Source organism: Marmota flaviventris, chromosome 6, assembly GCF_047511675.1.
Source record: "Marmota flaviventris isolate mMarFla1 chromosome 6, mMarFla1.hap1, whole genome shotgun sequence".
Lineage (NCBI taxonomy): Eukaryota > Metazoa > Chordata > Mammalia > Rodentia > Sciuridae > Marmota > Marmota flaviventris.
Genome location: NC_092503.1, coordinates 12,505,737 through 12,526,045, shown reverse-complemented (window position 1 = coordinate 12,526,045; position 20,309 = coordinate 12,505,737). Strand labels below are relative to the sequence as shown.

At 35.6% G+C, this 20,309-nt stretch overlaps 1 protein-coding gene across 1 annotated transcript in view; it reads left to right on the top strand.

The window, feature by feature from the left end:
* The first annotated feature begins 14,903 nt into the window (after positions 1-14,903).
* Oprm1 (opioid receptor mu 1) overlaps positions 14,904-20,309 on the top strand; it is a 40,972-nt gene continuing 35,566 nt past the window's right edge. The window contains exon 1 of the mRNA XM_027939475.3: positions 14,904-15,290. Within this exon, the coding sequence (XP_027795276.2) occupies positions 15,001-15,290 (290 nt within the window). The 5' untranslated portion in view covers positions 14,904-15,000. The remainder of the gene's footprint in view (positions 15,291-20,309) is intronic.

Below are 20,309 nucleotides of genomic sequence, written 5' to 3'. Positions count from 1 at the left end.
GACCTAATTTCCTTCAACGACTCCACCTCTAGGTACCATCACACTAGGGGAAAGGTTTCAATGCATACATAGGAACATTCAGTCTATAACATATGAATGAATTTCTTTAGTAATATTTGTTGCTCCAAGTTCTTGATGATTTAGACCTACAAAAGAGAGGAAGAACAGTTTTCAAGTGGACATTAGATGTGAGTCTCAAACATTTTAATTTCCACCTTTTTAATTGAGCCAATAATCAAGAGAGTAATAATAATGAAAGAAGTTATGTTGAAGTACCAATCACTTGCAGTGGAAACCTTCCACAAAGTAATATAGAAAATTCTAAAGAGAATGTAACTTATTGATTTGCCTTTTGTTCTGTGTGACAGAGAGAAAAAATTGTTTGAAAAATTCTATCACCCAAGCACCCAAAAGAATTAACACGTTAGCAGAACATACAGAAAGAATTTGTGAATGTTTTTGTCCAATAAATGTTTATTAAAACAATTTCATACTAGAGAAAATACCTGCCTTGAATATTACAAGGTAGAAGAAAATGAATACACAAGTAAAATTTAATCAATTAAATAGTGATAAATGTTAAATAGTCTTAGTAAAATAAAGTGTTGAGGGTGTGTCTGTTCATTAGTGCTGCTGCATTCAGCACATGTTCATTGCACGTGAGACTGGGAACAGGCAAGAACCTGATTTTGGCTGAGGTTGGCTGGCTGTGGGTTGATCAAGGCTGACCTCAGCTAAGGTGATAGGGCAACTCTGCTCTAACCCACACATCTCAGTCTCCAGCAGGCTCAGCAGGTTCTCGAGGTGTTGGAAAAGGTGTGAGAGTACTTACAGAAACAGCCCAGGGTTCTTGAGACCTCATATTACATCTTGTGCTTTGTCATTTAAAACTCATTCTATTGGTCGAAAGATGGTGATGTTGCTGAACCTAGAGTTAAATAACAGGGCAGTTCACCCTACCCACTGGGAGAGAATGGTACTGTAAAGAGTATAGACACAGGCAAGAATAAGATATAGGGACATGATGCCTCTACCATAGTGTGGATGCTGCTCTAAAAAGAAAGGTCAATTGGATCATTGATCTTTTGATCTAACTGACAACATGTTCAGGGGGGTAAAGGTATGAGCCACAGAGACACATGGGTATTTCAAGTACTAAGACCAAGAGGCAATATGGAGGAAGTGAGGTGGAGGGGTGGGTAGAAAGAAGACTAGAGAGGATAGCTCAAGGTGCAGGTCTTCTAGGACTTTGTAGGTCACTGAAACAACTGAAATTTAAGATGTAAAGACTTCTAACTATGATGAGAAGGAAAGACATGATTTGATGTTTAAGGAATTTCTTACTATGGACAAAATGCTGGGCAGGCTCATGGTTGTCAAGAAAAATGAAGATCAAGAACCATAGAGAAATACATACCAATAATGAATGGAACTAATAAATTCTACATTCAAGATCATAAAGAAAAGAACTGTATCTATATAGTGCCTTAAACAAAATGTTATGATTTTTCAAGGTAAGGTGATTTACAATTTGCTTATGTGGAATTTACCCAGCTAAGCAGAGACTTCATTCCAAGGTACAACCTTGGATATATTACTGCGAGGCTCATTGAGCACAGATGTCCTATTATTTCTGTTGAATATGCATTTCTAAAGAGTGTTATGGAATTTTTAATTTTAAAGTGAAGCATTTTCACTGCCATGCTCAAAATACATAACCACATACAAAAACTAAACTGAAATACCCCAAAATAAAAAATGTTGCCATGAATAATAATAAGGAAGTTGAATAAAGTCACAGGGGATAAAATGTTGACATAAAAAAAGCAATAGCTTGCATGTACATACGTAGAAGTTATAATGGAAAAGAAAACCACATTTATAATATCAAATATATAATAATAATATAAAACTTCTAGGCTAAATTCTAATATGAATAGGCCATATGTTTAAGAGAAAATCTGTGAAACACTTTCAAATGACACAAAAATAAATTCAAACAAATGAAAATATATTCCATGTACTTAGGAAAGGACTAACATTATAAATATATCCACTCTCCCTAAGGCAATTTAGACAGTTAATAACATACCAATGAAAAATTGTGGGGCTTTCTTTTTTTAAAATTATACAAGTCATCCATAAAGTTAATTTGAAAAAAAGCAAAAATATTAAAAAGAAGTGGGAAAATGAATAATTGTGATAGTGTGGAAATACACTAGAAATCTCAACAATGGAATTTTAGACTTATGTAGCAGAAAAAAAATAGAAATTAATTTGTTATGAGTACATGAAACATGTGTAATAGAGAAAGAAAAAGATGGCATCTCAAGTCTGAAAGAAAACAATGAGCTATTTAGTCTGTGGCATGGAGATAACTGGATAGCCAGATGAAAACAAGATAATAATTAATACTATGGCTTTCAATCTACATGAGCATAAATTCCAAAAAGATCAAAAAGTAGATTCCAAAATATTGTAGTCGTGTAAGTTGGCATAGGTAAATTCTTCTATAACCCATGCTATGGTTTGGAGAAGTATCCCTCAAATGTCCATGTGAGATAGCACAACAAACGTGTACACTGCCACTGTGAGAGTGCTCTAACATATAAATAATGGAGAAAGAGGTTGAGTCTGGGGCAGTTTCTCAACTGGAAATCAGGTGACCAGCCAAATAGGCAGAAAAAGATTCTTTGGCAACAACAACAAAAAATACCGATCATTATTAATTATATCTGGAAATACAAATATAGTTGGAGCTTATTTCTTTAATGACTTTGATCTCATTTATATAATCAAATGCAAATATCCCAATACATCTCTTAGTGGAGTGCTTCATTTGACTACTAACCTGATTATGACACAAAACTTGCTTGTTTTCCTCCCTAGCACTTATTACCACCTGACATTACATCACAAACTAATTTTTCTTCTCTCTGTCCTTCTCTCTGCCTGTCTTTCTGTTTCTCTCCCAACTCCCTTCCCTCCCTCCCTTTACAATGTAAGTGCCACTAAAGCAGAGACTTTGTCTTATTGAATTATTTAATCAAGTACCTGATGCTGCAGCCTAGCACATGGCTGATACCCAATCAATATTCATTAAATAAATGAATGTGTGGATATTATTCATTTATCACAGCCAAAACCTACCTCAGAATTGGTATAGTCACAGGTTTGGGCATGTATTATAACCAAGTGATTAGGATGGACTGCATCTCTTCTGGGCGGTTAATGATACTGTTGCCTAGAGGTACCTGAGATCATGGCAGAATCCATGGGCTAAAGGGAATAGTCTCTGGAGAAATTCCTTCCAACTTCTCATAGAGACCCTTTTACACACCTGAGTAGAAGACTTATGATAGCCCAACTGGGTTTTTCCTGGTAGAGCACCCAACTCAGAGTATGAAACAGTCAATTCCAAAGAAAACAAATGACTTATTCATGCTCATAAATTGTGAGATGAAATGAAGGAAAGAAGTCTGAAGGGGTGGTGAAACATCCTCATATCTCTTCCTCAAGTCCCTATTCAGCTATTTCCCCTACGTGTGACTGTTGATGAAATGATTGGGACATTGGTCTCTGAATTAGAAAAATGGGAACAAAAGTATTTTATATTCAACCAAAATTCAAACTAGACCATGTGAGTGAAGGAGTTCAGTTATTATATGACTGGTCTGCTGTCCCTGGTCTTCTTACCACTCAGTTCACTTAATCCACTAAGTCAGATTCTCAGTCAATCAAACAGCAGAAAGTATCTGTGATCACACACCTGTGAGAGAAACCAAACCCCCTACCCTGAAGGGTAATGTGGCTGTCCGTGGCACTCCCCAGGTAAGTTGCAGATAAAAGGTTCACTAACTTCTCCCAACTTTTGATTTTTATCTACTGTCACCCAGGTGTAAACAGAGATTTTTTTTCCTATAAGGAATGTATCTGTAAGTTTAAAGTTCCTTCTCCTTTTATATCATGCCCCAATAATTTGCATTCTTTTTTTCTGTACCAACTTGTTGACAGTGTGGAAGCCTAAAACCTATTTCTAGTTCTAGTAAATAATAATAATAGATGAAGTCTATTTACATTACACCAGGAGAAAGCATTAAATCTTCTCTTGTAAGTAAAATATCTTTCTCTTATCTAATCTGTAGGCCCAGAAATGAGAACTCAACTTCTATAACACCTACATCCTCAGATCAAGGTAACCTTTCTCTTCATGGTTCTACATCCCTGAAAAATAAAGCATTTTCTACTGGGTGAAAAGCCCACCTCCCTTACAACCATGATTAGATTCTGCACTTATGCACCACACCCTCTGCCCCATTAATATCCCTCTTTTCTCTTTCTGAACACAAAATTTTTCTGCCACAGTGTTTTACTCACTATCTCTCAATTTCTCTTAACAGCATCCCCATCTCCTGTGGTCCAGCTTTCAGCTCCCTTCTCTCATATGGATCTTTGCATCTCCTTCATTGGGCTTTGCTGAGCCCAAGTACCTATTCACACATTTAAAAGGGCTTCCTTTGGGCTTTTATCGTCCCTTAAAACATTTGAAAATAATTAAGATTGACATTTTCTCAGGTAATATACCTGAAATATGATAGCAAATGAAATGTTCCCCTTTAAAAAACAGAATAAGCAGCTTAGAACATAAATATTGAAGTGAAAATTGACTTTCAAATTTGTAATTTTGTATGATTATATATTTATAGAAATATTTGATGCTTCAAGAACCAATCTTAAAATCACCCTAAAAATTTTAAAGGCAAAATTTTTAAAGATTTATCTTCAAACTCTTTCTGATTATTTCTTAAATTATTTCTTAAACCCAAAATAAAATCATACATAAACCTGCTTTGAATGACTTTTTAGTATTTCAGGAAATAAATTCTACCCCCAAAGAATGAAGACTTGCAGATAGATTAAAAAAAACATGCCAATAATTTTAAGGAAGCACACCTCCAGATGGTGTTTTCTAGGAATACTAAGGGCTATTATTGATGACTGTAGCCTCCTGCTAGGAAATATGGAAGAGAACACATACCCCTCCTACAGCATATACTCAAGAACATTCCCTTAAAGAGTAAAGTAATACCTGACATACTGCTTGCTTCTGAGCCTCCCCTCTGTATAAATTTACATTTAAGAAGAAAACATTTTGACATACTTCCAAAGAAGTGTAAATTCTGGTGTTTTTGTTTTGTTTTGTTTTGTTTTTTTGCTTGTTAGGTTCTTAATTTGATTAAGGAGAAAAAAAAAGACAAGCATTGTGGAGATACTTGGATTTCAGAACATTATTTATACCCAGAAAATATAAAAGGATTCAAAAGAGGACTATGTTCCTTTAAGAAGCTAAATTCATTATAACAGAGTATTGTCTAGAGTGAGATCGGAAGGGAGCTTCCTTTAATCCAAAGTCTTACTGTTTGCCTGGTCTCTTTTAATAAAAATGAGGAGAAAGAAAAATACAAGCAATAAAAAAAATACTAGATAATATTAACCAAATATATGAACTCAAGTTTGGGGTTTTTTGTTTGTTTATTTTTAAAGCCAAGGATTGAACTTAGGGGCACTGAGCCACATCCCCACCCCTTTTTTATTTGTTTTGTGGCAGGGTCTCCATAAGTTCCTTAGGGTCTCACTAAGTTACTGAGACTAGCTTTGAACTCAGAGTCCTCTTGTCTCAGCCTTTTGATCTGTTGAGATTACAGGCATACACCACAGCACCAGGCTGCATGCAGTTTTCTCACTGGGAAATTCATTTTTTAATAAATATGTGTGTGTGTGTGTGTGTACACATATGAGAATATGTGTATATATCCTTTAGGGAAACTATTATAGACACATAGATAAATAGGTATGTAATATAGATATATATAATATATCATCTCCCTTTTTTACAAATTTTGTGGGGAAAATATTGTGTATATACCTATATATGTGCATTCATATATGTACATATACACATACATATCCATGCATGTACATATGTATATACATATACACATACATCCATGCATGTACATATATATTCATACATGTATCAAATTTATGTGATATCTCTACTGAAAAGAATAAACATTCTAAGAAAATAAAAAGGATCCAGAGTGGAAAACATTAAAATGTGTTTGCTGCTTTCATTGTTCCTATAAGAAAGGGGTCATGGAGCAAACAAAAAGCAAGGCAAAGTTATGCACAGCTGTGTCCACCTGCAAATGGATGCCGATGAGGGCTAGAATATATAATCCAAAGCAATGGGTGGAAATTCCTGCCACAAAGAATCTAAGTTAATTTTTAGGTTATCAAAGGAGTTCAACTCATGTTTATATTCAAACAATAATAAAAATTCTAAATTCCTACATTAGTTTAATTCAATCAAAAGCTCTGTGAGCAAGGGTTTGTATTCCTTGAAATCTTATTTCAAAAAGGTAATCTCATCTAGTATAAGATAAAGGCCCAAAAGGAGCCACTGGGTACAAATGACAGGGGAGAATTCGCTTAAAGTTGATGTCATTGTGATAATGATAATGGAGACAGGTCAGGCTCATAACTAGTTAGTTCTCAGAACTAACTAACCCTTTGAATGCCACCTGGAAGAGAAAAGATTAAGAAATAGTTTTTGTATATGCCAATGTCTGATCCCTATCCTGGGAAGAAATTTTTTGTGTGGATTTCATGCACAGATCACATTCATAAGGATTGTTTCAGAATATGAATTTAAGAAAGGGTCTGAAACTAAAAAGACAAAAGAAAATTATAGGTATGGAAATATTTTAGTATAAAAAATTAGAAGGTAAATGAAAGGTTTATGGATGAGAAAGTATTTTGTCTGATAAAGTAATATTCTTGTGCTAAAGTTCAAGATGAAAGAGGACAAAACTAAGGATGTAAAGAAGTTGTGAATGTTTAAGTAAGTCGCAGAAGGTTTGCAGACTATACATCTCAAAAAGATTGTGGTTGTTATTAAATTGACTATAATTAGCCCAGTCAGTTAAAGTTATTTGAACTTTAATGTACTGATATGAAGCAAAGTCTGAAACATTGATCTGTTCTTATCTATCAAAAAAACTTTCTTGTTTGTTAAGTTTTATTACTTGGGGAAACTATGTTTAAAGGAATTAGGGTTTTAAAGTCTTAAATGATCACTTTGTAATTGGTTAAACAAACAATTTTAAGTTATAACAATATAGTTGATAATCTAAATATATGTGACTAGATATATGTATTTAAAGTTTACTGGCAAGATAACCAAAGTACTCACTTTTATACAAGGTATCTAATATAGAAGTGCCACACTGTGATTTGAAGACCTGTCTTATATTTGTTTGCTTTGATTAAGTCAATTTTTGATCATTAACACTGTTTCCTAAATGTATGAGAGACATAAAGCTACCCTTTGATTTTTGCTAACTCATGGCAGACCTGTGTTTATTGTTACCATCCATACATTATGTATTCTAAATTATACTTTAAAAGTTAAACTTAGTTAAATTTAAAGCTTAGGCTCTCCTAAGCTTACTTTTGCCAACTAGTTGTTCTCCAAACTAAAATTATCTGAGGCAATAGTCTCAGATTTGTATAGAAATAACAACTTTGGTCGGTATTTGTTCATATCATCTGATGTTTTATAGGTGGGTGAAGTAATCTGTTGTCAATAAGTTATATATACAATTTGGTGTTACTCTTCACATTGGAATTGAAATTTAAATGTATCTTTGGAATGTAAATAAGAGAGCCTGATCTGTTTAAAGATGACATTGTAAAACATGGAAGCATTTTGCCACTTTTTCCACACACATGCACAAAAAAATTAAAAGCTCTCTTAGCATTTGTTTGATTCATTTTTTAGATATAATGTTGTATTTTGTTATTCATCAAGAACCCCACATTACCTGAGATCAAACTCTGCCTCCCACCTTATTACATTTTAGAATGGCTCCAAAACAGGCTAGACTTGAGTTCATTTATAGTTGTGTTCAAAAGATCAAATTCTGTGGTAAAGATAACTATGATCTCAAAATAAACAGGGATATAATATATAACTAAGTAAAGATTTAAGATTATAAAAATCATTTTTCCTGGTTCATAGCTGTTACTCAAAATGAATATTTTGCTCTATTAATTTTATTTTGTATTTTCCTTGTAAACTTTATAACTGTTGCCTGTTAGTATTTTTGCAGAGGTACTGCTTCTAATAAAACAACCTGAATTGTTGCAAGACAATAAGCCATCACCTATAGGACATGTAGGACATAAGGCTGATTTCAAAAATGGAAGTCATACTGTTCCATTGCTGACCATGCTTGTTGGCTCTCCAACAATTAAATGAAAGAGGTATCTGTAAAATTATAGATATTGCAGTTATAACCTGTTACTCCTACTTTAAAACTGGCCTACTGGATGTTTAAGATCAAAAACTTGGAGACGTAAGTCAAGGAAGTAAAAGTGCCAAGGAAAGTGCAGCCAACATTTTGTTCCTTGCCCTCTAAAGTCAGCCAGGACTCAGAGAATGACAGAACCCATCTCTGAAACTTTGATGAGACACCTGATCTGCTGATCAGAGAGATTGAGAGGACCCTAGAGAACAGGAAGCCAACTAGTACACATTCTGCAAAGAGGAGGGTCATTGTAGATGGAAATGTCCCTGATGCTTCTAACAGAAGCCATGAATGATCAGCAGGAATCTGACTCATCATAGTAGATGGCACCACAAATAAAGGAAAGATAAAGGGTCCCAAAGGTTTTGCACACATCCCCAAGGGGGATCTCTGAGGAATCACAGCTGACTCTTAAGAGTAGATAAGAATAGGTCAGTTTTCACCAACTTGGTCTTAAGCACCTGGCAGGAGAGTATAGCCTAAGCAGAGTCCTGTATGGACATTTAAAAGGAAAACAATGTTGTTATTGTTGTGTTTTTTGGGGGGTGGGTACTGGGAATTGAACTTAGCGGCACTCGACCACTGAGCCAAATCCCCAGCCCTATTTTGTAATTTTTTAATTTAGAGACAGGGCCTCACTGAGTTGCTTAGCACCTCAATTTTGCTGAGGCTGACTTTAAACTCATGATCCTCCTGCCTCAACCTCCTGAGCCACTGGTATTACAGGCATGTGTCACCATGCCCAGCAAAAAATATCAATGTTTTTTTTAATTTAACTTAAGATGTACACTGGGTCAGTCTTGCCAAAAGTAAGTAGAGCTGGAGGCTACAGAGGAAGGGTTCCTCTGTAGGAGTGCCTGATAATAATAATCACAAAGAACTCTAGAGTCACAAATTTGTCCTGAGCTAATTTGAGCCTGATCTTCCCAAACCTAAACAAATCTTCCTAACCTCCTACATTGATAAACTTAATCTGTTTTCCACTGACATGACTATGAGTTACTGTCTACATGGTTTTCAGAGACTGGCTAAAATACTAATTGCTTCTGTGCTAATTGTTTACAAAAAAAGTAATGCTTTGCTGTCTTGTTTATTGTTGGATTAGCATGATTCCTGCCCTATGTATACCTTATCCAGTCACTTGCCATCTGACACTGTGAACCTCTGGACTTCTATGATGCTGAATACCCTTGACTCTACACATCCCCCCTGATAGAGAACAAGGAATTTGGGTTATTTCTCCCAACTTTACTCTCTTTTAACAGGAAGCAGCTTGGAGATGTCATTACCCATTTTTCTGTAGAAATGAAATGTGGAAATTGACAGTGGAGAAATGTAACCGTGGTTCACTTTATGCTTTGAATGTAGCCCTTGCTGCTCTGCCACTAAAATAAGTTTAAAATAAGTTTAATAAGTTAAAAATAAGTTTATTTTTAAAATGGAAATATTTCTTTCTCTTCTTCTTTCTCTGATCCTCCCATATCTCTCCACCTTTCTAATCTCAGAGGAAACAGGATTACCTTTCTTCCCCAACCTAGACAGAGTTATCTGTCCTTGAGTACATACCCACCAGAGAAATGAAGTAATCCAGACTTTGAGGATGGCATCAGAAGATCTCAGAAATGGCTATCTCCCAAATTAACAAGTGAATTACAACTGCAACAGAGAACACATGGAATGTAGCCTTTGAACCACCAGTTTAAAAACCCCCTGTTCCTGCTGATGGGCAGAATCACAGCCTCTGGGACAGGAGTCTCCTGGGTTTCACCTTTGCTAGCAAAGTAATAAAATTTCCTTTTCCTTTTTCTCAAAAACAAGGAGGTGAGTAGTCTCAATAATAACATAAAAATGCTGGCAGTTAAGCAATTTTAAATTATTGTCTTACTAAAGATACCTAAAGGAAATTATGTGTTTGGCACAAGTCCACAGATTCTGAGATCTTCCTTACCATATGTCTACTCACTGGGTCTGTACCACTGACCTACCAATTGGTAGCTATAGAATTGACTGAAGCTTTCCTATATTATGAAAGGAAACAATGCTCATAGTCAGAAAATGTTTCTTAAATATCTACTGTGGGCTAAAGAAAAAATGAGCAAAAACAGAGGCAAGAGAGTTTGGCAAGCTCTTTAGTATCAGGTCAGTATATTCATGGGGAGAAAACTATTAGCTCTTCAGTCATTAAGAGAATAAAATGTAAACAGTGAGTATCCAGAGATTCAGTTAGAAAAGGTAGGTCATGAAAGCCCTTCGATATCAGGAGAGTCAACTTCATCCTGCAAATTGTGGAGAGCCAACAAGCATGGTCAGCAATGGAACAGTCTGACTTCCATTTTAGAAATCTCATTTTAGCAACAGTGTATAGGGTAAATGTATGGAGAAGGAGTAGGTCATCCAAGAGCTTACTGCATAATTCTGTATGGACTTTAAAAGTGTAAACTAGAAAAGTGATACCAAGAAGGAGAAGAAATTTAAAAGGCAGAATCAATTATCATAATTGGATGCTGGAATGAAAAAGGAGTGAACACAGTCAATGACTTTATTTGACAAATATTTATATCACCTTACATGTGCTGAGGACTCTTATAAATGCTTTATTAAGAAAAACTCATCGAATACCTATTAAAGCCCTATGAAATAGACACTACTGTAAATAATACTTTAAAGATGAAAAAGACCATCAGCAAGTTAACTAAGTTGTCCATGGTCTTACCAGTTGTTCATGGATAAAACAGGATTTTACCAAGAAATGGAAACTAGAACTTATGGTGGTAACCACTATGCAATGCTGCCTACCTAGCAGTGCCAAGGACAGTTACAGACTCTGGCTTGGGAAATTAGGGGAAAGTAATAGTGTTATGAGAAGTATTGTTGGATAGGAAGGTAACAATAGTTTGGACATGTTGCATTTCCAGTGAAAGTGCATACCTAACTCTTTAAGATCCGAGGCTTTAAATAACAGTCAAAGATACAGATGCTGGGTGTGGTAGCACACACCTAGAATCCCAGTAACTCAAGAAGCTGAGGCAGAAGGATCACATGTTCAAGACCAACCTTAGCAACTTAGCAATGCTCTCTCAAAATAAAAAAATAAAAAGGACTGGGTATGGTGCTCAGTGGCAGAGTGCCTCTGGGTTCAATCCTTAGTAAGTCCCACCTCCCCCCCCCCACACACACACAGAAAATACTAGGCTTAAAAATCCTACAACTCTTTATCTAAATATAAAGAGATAAGAGAATATACTGGGGTAACAGCAAACCTCTACAAATGGAAATTGAAGAACAATACCTAAATGAAAAATGAGGTTCCAAATATTAAGAAAGATATTTAGAACTAAGGATTACTTAAGGTACTTGTTTAAATGCATTACTAAATAAGTTGGTTGAGTGGGGTACCACCTTCAGGTCCTTAAAAGAATCAATTCCTAAAGTCAGTTTTGTATCATTTATGTAATTTAAATAATTCTTCTTGCTAATTTGCTGACTACATACAACAAAATATTTTTTTAAATGCAAAAGTTAAGTTCTTTCATATACTATAGTCCTGAAAAACTCCTTTATCGTTGATGCTTACATTTTTGCTTTACAGAAAAGGAACCAGCTATCAACAAGCATGAGTAATTTAAGTCACAAGAAAGTAAATAGCAGAGCCTGCATTCCAAACTGCCTTTTGATGTAAAGTCCAGGGCTTTTGTCCACTCCCAGATACCTCTCTCTTAGCTTTAACCAGTGGAGGTTGCTGAGGATTTTTTTTTTTTTTTGCTTGTTTTGTTCTTATTTACTTACTTATTTTTTACCATGTAAATGAAAAAAAATGTGGCTATTTTATTTTACTAAATAATTATGCATCAATCCAGTGATCAAGGGTAATATTGTGTCATAATACAATTGCCTTCTCATTGGATGCCCCTTTTTTTCTGGGCTTCAAACCATTGTAATTGTTTCATGCAGAGAACCTATGCTTCTGTTCCTCATTAATAGCTGTTAATCATGTGTTTCCTTAACAGACACTCAAAAAAAATCAGGGCCTAGGTATTAAAATAAGTGTAAGATGATGACAAATGCATGAAGAACAAAAGCCAGTATATTCTGAAACTCAAGGAAGAGGAGTGACTCTTAGCATTTTCCTGGAATCCATCCATGTGATGACTAAAGGCATTGCTTTGAAATTTACTATTTTCATGAATAATGTTTTATAATACAGGCTTGATCCCAATGATCTAGACTGAGAGATAATAGATTATTAGATATTAGATAGATTATTCTTACTTCAAGTAGAAAGTCTGGTATAAGCAAGAAACCTCAACAAAAAAAATCAGATGTTCCTATTATATGGATAAACTATTAAAGTTCAGGGTATTAAAGTTCATGTGGTTAGAATTTAGGTTAGAGTTAACAATTAGGATTATAGTTAATCAACTCATTTATTCAGTCCACCTCATTTATGAAAGACTCAAACTTTCACAAAATTTTAGACCACTCTCATAGGAAATATGCAGTTATGAAGAAAACTAATAAATAACAGAAGCTGGAATTTGAGATCTTTTCATGCTATACATTGATGGTATTAATATATTATTTTTATATAACTTTTCTCTGGGTTTCTCAAAGCTATCTTAGTGCATGTATTTGGAAGAGAAATTAAATGTGTTCTGTATATTCTCAAATGGTATATTGAATAGTTAGGAGATACTGAGACACATACATTAATATAAATTAAGGGAGGACATATGATAATGCCCAGAAAATTTGCCTTAAAAATAAAAGGATAATAATTATCCTCAGTGGACCATGAGAAAGAGCAATAGAAGAAAAACATCAATCTCAGTTGAGAATATATGTTGAAGCCTAAAGTTCAAGTTCTTACTTTGATGAGAAAATTATCACTCTTGAGATGAAGTAACATATTCAAATTTATACAGTCCCCAAATTACAAATCTGTGTCACAAAGTAATTTAACTCCAAGGGTAGGGCTTGCTGCAGAATGCCTGTTTGTCTTTCACACAAAGTTCAGTGTAGACTGGTTCTGGGTTCTCAAGGGACTGGATGGGTGAATAGCAGGTTCAGTGCAAGTGAATGGATACATTACTTCAAAGGAGAATAAGACATTTTTACTAGTCTCTAGGAAATCTCTGAAACATTTTATTGCTGAAATTATACCCTTTCATGCAAATGGATAAAAATATTACTGAACACTGACAAAATGACCTATGATTAATACAGTTTACCTATGAGTTATCCGTTTTTAAGACAAATGCCTAAAAATAATACTGGAATTAAATGTTCCTTTCAAGCATCCATCCTCACTGCTTCACAGTGTACAGATAACTTTCCACAAACAATTGGGAATATTTATTTCCAATGTTTATGTTTAAAAGGTATAGATATGTGCAAAGACAAAAATGTGTAGGAATGAGAGTGAGTTCAGAATTAGTGAATATTAACTTCACAAAATACCTTACTCCTGTTGTACTTATAAGTTTATTTCTAAATAGAAACACCTGTGAACTTAGAAATGAGATATAAATCTAAAAATCCATTAGTGTCCCTCAAGGACCTTGCTGTGGGCCACTTTGGTTCCAGTGACCTATATAACTCCTCCTGGAGTTTCACACTAGAAAACACACTGAAACAATGCAGATTTGTTGAATTGTATCGCCCTTCTTAGAAGCATATGTCTCTCTAGCAAGTCTGTTCCAAACAGGTCTTGAGATTTAAGACATGGAGCATCAACATTCTCTTTAGTGGACCTGGGTTTTGTAACCAGTTCTTGTGCCCCTTTCTCACTAAGACAAAATTGAAGGCAAAAGAGCTTTCACTCTAGGAGACATTGGAGAGTTGGGGGTAAAAGCAACATGTTTCCTCAACAAAGTTTATTTGTTTCTTATTTCTTTTTCAGGAAAAAAAAAAAGATTACTCTTGTTTCAGAAAAGTCTATAAGGTTGGAAATTTAAGGCTCACCATTTTCCTTTTTTCAAATGTGAGGGATTGATGCATTAAGAATATCAAAAAGAGGGGAAATGGAAGTAGAAATGTGAGAACATTGAGGCTTGGGGTGTGAGGGCTGTTAGGATTTTGTGGGACAGTGTCTTTCCTGTCTGATTATAGAGAGAGAGAACGGTGCTGGGAAAATGGAGTGATGTCAGCCCCCTTTCTTATGCTTTACTGCTGCCAAGAAACTCTGTGTCTCTCCCCAGCCTGTCTCCCCAACTCCCTTCTGCATTCTGCCACCGCCCCCCTTAGATGTTAGAAGTGCTTGCAGAGCACCGTGCCCAGGGAAGAGCTGGACTCCCTGAATTGCTTTGCGCAAAATCCACCCCTCTCCTCTCCCTCCTCTCCAGACTCCGCATCCCCCACAGCCCTCCCTCCCCGCGCCTGTCGCTGTGGGGTTGGGGACGTGCCTCTGTGTACTACTAAAGTGGGAGGGGGCAGCAAGCGGAAGATAATGTCAGATGCAGCTTCCCCCTTCTGCCTGACGCTCCCCTCTGGTTCCGCCAGAGTTGGTCCCTGTAAGAAATAGCCGGAGCTGTGGCAGCGGCAAGAGAAAGCGGCTGAGGCGCGTGGAACCCGAAAAGTCCGGGAGCTCCGGGTTACCTCGCGTCCTGGTCCCCAGCAGGCCGTCAGCACCATGAACAGCAGCGCCGTCCCCGCGAACGCCAGCAACTGCAGCTATCCTTTCCCGCGATCGAGTTGCCCCCCAGCACCGAGCACCAGTTCCTGGGTCAACTTGTCCCACTTGGATGGCAACCTGTCTGACCCATGCGGTCCGAACCGCACCGAGCTGGGCGGGAGCGGCGGCCAGTGCCCTCCGTCCGGCAGTCCTTCCATGATCACGGCCATCACCATCATGGCCCTCTACTCCATCGTGTGTGTGGTGGGGCTCTTCGGAAACTTCCTGGTCATGTACGTGATCGTCAGGTAAGGAAGGCTCCGAGCGCAGACTGAAAAAGCAAGCGACACTTGAGCCATAAGGCGGGAGGGTGAGAGGGGAGTTAACAGGGGCACCACCGGTGGACAGAGTGATGCTGTCTGTGTATCCCAAACTATTTTCCTATTTTTCCCTCCCTTGGATCAAGAAAGAGTCCCAAATCCCAAAAGCAGAGAAGTTCCTTTGATAAAAGCTGTTAAAGGTCTAAAAGTGGGGTGGGGGTGCTCTTTGGTAAAGCCCTCTTATACTGAGACAAGGGGGCTCTTGGTACAGTGTCCTATGTATGGTCTGCCCTTCTGCATGAGCTATGGATAAATAAAGTTGGTGAATAATGGGGGTGGAATTCTGAGAAGTTTTTCCCTAATTGAGTTGCCGAATTTTCTCACTTGTTTTAAGAGATGCACCTTGCCAACTTTCCTACACTGGCTGCTTTAGGATGTACTACAGCCCCACCCCTTCTCCCCAGTCATAGTATCCTTCATGTCCTTCTCTCTTCCATCCTGAGGCCACACTAGGGAGAGGGAGTTTCCCTGGCATTTCTTTTTGGTAGGTAGTTGTACTTTGTTGAAGCAAACACGACAGTTGTGTTGCCTAGATGAGTTTGCAGTTGCTAGCTGCAGATCTATTAGAGGAATGATAAATTGCATCTGGAACATATAAGATGGCTCAGAAGAACTGCAGGACAAAACTATTTTTTAATGTCTCCACAAGTTGAAGTGACTAAAAGCAGCAGAAATCAGCATTATAGACTATTATTAGAAAGTTGTTCAAGGTGCTTTGGGGAATAAAAAGAAAGAAAGTGTATTTATCTAATAAAATTATTTCAAAGGAGTTAGTGGTCCATGTTATTTGCCCAGATGTTCCATGTGTGTTTGGCAAAGTGTTTACAATCTCAGTATTGAGACTCTCAATACTTGGATTGATGTTGATTGTGTTGACATTGACGTGTCTATTCAATTCTATATGTGAATGTAAAATACTAACACATTCATTTTTGTTAAAGTAGGTAAATATTTTAACACTTCAAAATGGCTCCAGATTTGAGTTTTTCCTTCCACTTTGGGTTATATGTATATTGTGAACATGGCATTGTCATATTTAGTTACAGTATTTGCTTCATCTATTCAGCAAATACTGCAGATTTAGATGGGACTCTTGAATCATTTATCAGTCTCCCCATTACGCTTTTATCCCCAAGGTGCTGTAAATTGCATGCAATTGAGTCTTTCTACTTTCTTTCTGCTTCTATGTCTAATTTCTTTAATTAATGATTGTTAAAGAGTAAAGCGAATTTTCCTGATCTTTTGATGGGAAATAAGATCAGTAGTGTCTCTGAGAAAAGAGCACCATCTATTGAAAGGAAAGCTAACAACAGATAGAAAAATACAGAGAAAAAAAAGGAAAAGAAAATTCTTTTCAAAGAATTTAGCTTTGAAAACATTTAGCTTCTATAATTCAAAACAAACACTCATATCAGAGACTAAAACAAGTTTTATTCTGCAGTTATGACAATAAAAAGCATAATTAAAGGCCTGTCTTACAAAATAAAATGGGTTTTTTTTTCATTTTTTCCTGAAAAAAAAAAAGATCTTTGTAGAATCATAAGCTAACAGAAATAGAAGGGATGAGAGATCATCTATGATAGATGAGTAATCTGAGGCACAGTATAAATTATTTGTCCAAGAACAGATGTTTCATTAGTTCAATGTCGCTGAATGTCTCTTAGATAACATAATGTTTTATGTTATTATGGTAGCAAATCATGATTTGAGTTAATTCAACAATTAGGTTGACAGAGTAAGTTTAGTTTGCAGTAATAATGTGGGAATAACAAATAACCCCCAAATGTATGTATGCAATCCTGAATAACAAAAACATGAGAAAGAAATTTCTAAAGCATCGAAAAATCATGCCTTTTGAAATACAATCTTTTATTTCTGTTATTACTTCTTGGCATTTTCCTCCCCTTCAGTTTTTGTTTTGCTGTAAAGAGAGAGCCGATAGAGCAGCAATCAGCTGAGAAGTAAGCAGTTTGGTCCCATCCCAGTGTCTAAGAGGTTGCTGGTTGAGTGAGTTTGCTTTAAAGGCATTAGCTGTCACCTATTGTTCACTGGGAGAGACATGGTGACATTGCATCCTCCTGGGAACATGATATTATGCTTTACTCTCTGTACTGAGAGTTCTGACAAAATGCAGTACTATTTGAAGGATCAACCCAAACACCCACCTGTGGCAGGCTGGGTGTTTAATTCCGAGGTCAGATAACCCTCTGGGAATTTGGCAGTGAAACAGCAAAATGGGCAGTTCAGGGACAGATGAAGGGATGGACAAAGCAGCTGAGGACTGGAGGTCTTCGTCCAGTTAGCTGAGGATATTCTACTCAGAGTATCTAGGCCACAGAGTTTTAACTACAAAATGATCAGCTCAGGGATATTATGAGCCCTGCTAAAGGATGGAAATATTTCTCTCTTTTGAAGTATTAAGGAGAAGTGCTCATTTTTTTGACTCCCTAACAGTTAACAAATAATATTGGTTGATTAAGTACGGTTTTCAGGCCAAATTTAGGTAGTATTTATAAGAATAACTTGATATATGGAACGAATCATGAGACTAAGAAGACTATGGAAACAGGTACTGCAGGTACTACAAATGTGGTCAGGCCTCTGTGTTCTGGGTCTCCTAACATCATCACCATTACCACCATCACCACCATCCCACCTTCATCAACAGTATTATTAAATGCTTTGAAAACTTAAATGGACTTTTACATAGTGCTGTTCTAAGTAATGTAAGAGAGGGAAAGGCATAGTGTCCTATGATCTAAAGACTTAAAATCCAGATGTTAAACGAAAGAAGTACTACAAGTAGCCATCCCCTGAAAGTATATTGGGATTTAAAGAGAAAAAAAAAAAAAAAGTTTGCAGGATAATATTTTTTAAAAATGCCACAAAGATTTGGGAAAATGTAAAGATGAAAATAATGTGAAAAGTAGCATTTGTTTTAAATGGGATGACATTACTGACAAGCATCTTAATAAAAAATATCAAAATAATACACAAAGTTTATAGCCAATAGAGATTTTTTATGAACTGAAGATATTATATGAACTATCGAATTAACCATAATTATAAAAACTAATAGAATTCCAGATATGTTGGTGAGATTTTGTTTTCAAAGAGACTTAGCAAAGTACCTTTGAAATTGTTGTGCGCAGACATCTGAAGACAATGGAGGACTAGAAAGTTTTAGATTCCTATGGACTATAGAAACTATTCTTTTTGTAAAATTTCAACAAGGCATGACAAAATGAGCTGGGGGTACAGTGAATACAAAACCCTAGGTTTGGAGGGGGGGAGGATTATCAAATGATATTGCCTTATCTTTCAGATTGATTCTTAATTTGGTTAAATTCTCAATATGAATAGACATCTGAAAATACTATTTAAAGCTATAAAAAAATGTCATTGCTATTTTCCTTTCCTAAAATATATTTCTAATTTCAAAAAAACTTATGATTTTATTATTGATCCATGTACTAAATATTTGGCTCAGGTTTAAATTACCAAAGTATCAGTCACGATTTTTAGAACAAAAGCATAATATTTTAGACTTAATTCATATCAACATGGCCAAGAACATAAGAATAATAATATTTCATTTGATTTAAGGATGTATGTGCACACATGCATATACATGTATATTTGAGTTAATTTAAATGTATGTCACTGAATATATTCACTAGTGAATTTCATAAAATAAAAAGATGATTACTTATTTAAAAATTCAAATATTGATGATATTCTCTTTCACTTTGCAGACCACAAAAATATCTTAATTAGAAGATGGATTATAAAATGAATTTTAAAAAACTCCTAAATAAAATTCTAATTTTAACATAATGGTTAATATCAAAGTATGCCAACTTAATTGCATATCTTTCATTCATCAATGGAAAGCTTCTGATATCTATTACACTTTTAACTTTGCTATTTTCCATAGAGGATATTAATTCTGTAGGGAACACCTCACCCTCTTCCTGGAAGTCTCCTGAATATATTGAGTTGCTTTTATTTTCCTGAATTGGAAACTAACTTTGTCATTTGCATAATTAAGTTTTCTAAATTCTTCTTGCTCTCTCAATTATTTTCTTCCTTAAAAAATTACCTTATATTTTTGAAATGTTTTGAACATAAAACAGTGTTTAATTATATAATGATTCTCCTGTACTGAAAATTATATATTAGCTTGGTATGCCCAAGGCTCTGAGTTCAATCCCAGACCAAATATATAAATATATTTTAATAATTTATGTATAGATTGTATGTATAGTGTTATGATTATATAAATTAATATTATTAATTATATTACATATATATTATTACACAAACTATCAACAATTATGTTAAATATATATATATATATATATATATATATATATATAGAGAGAGAGAGAGAGAGAGAGAGAGAGAGAGAGCTGTTGAAATCTTTTCTTTGCTTTCATTATCCTCCCTCCCATGAGACTGCCACTATTGTGAACTTGGTGGTAATTGTTTATATGCATATTTGTATTATATATCTGTATTTTCACAAACAAATTGTCTTTTTTATACATTCTTATAGCTTTATAATTGGTAGTGTAGTGCACACCAAAGTTACTAAACATAATTTTACTATTTACCCCAAGTAGTTCTAGTTTGATCAAGTTAATGATAGAAGCTGGATATCAAACAGAACGAAAAACCAATGAGCAAACATTCTTGGTTACCATTTCTCCTGAAAACGTTCAACTGACCTAAGAAAAATTGGTTTACAAAGTTCCATTTAATTTGATCTGGTGAAGCCCACTAACTCTCTGCATCAATTTAAGATGCAAAATTCAGAATATAACTAATACATGAAAGCAAACATTTAAATGTTCTCCCATGAGTTAAAAAGAGAAGGGGCAGAAGGAGGAAGAGTGTGTGCCATGCCCTCCACCCTGGGACTATGCTCTTAGGCATACATGCAGC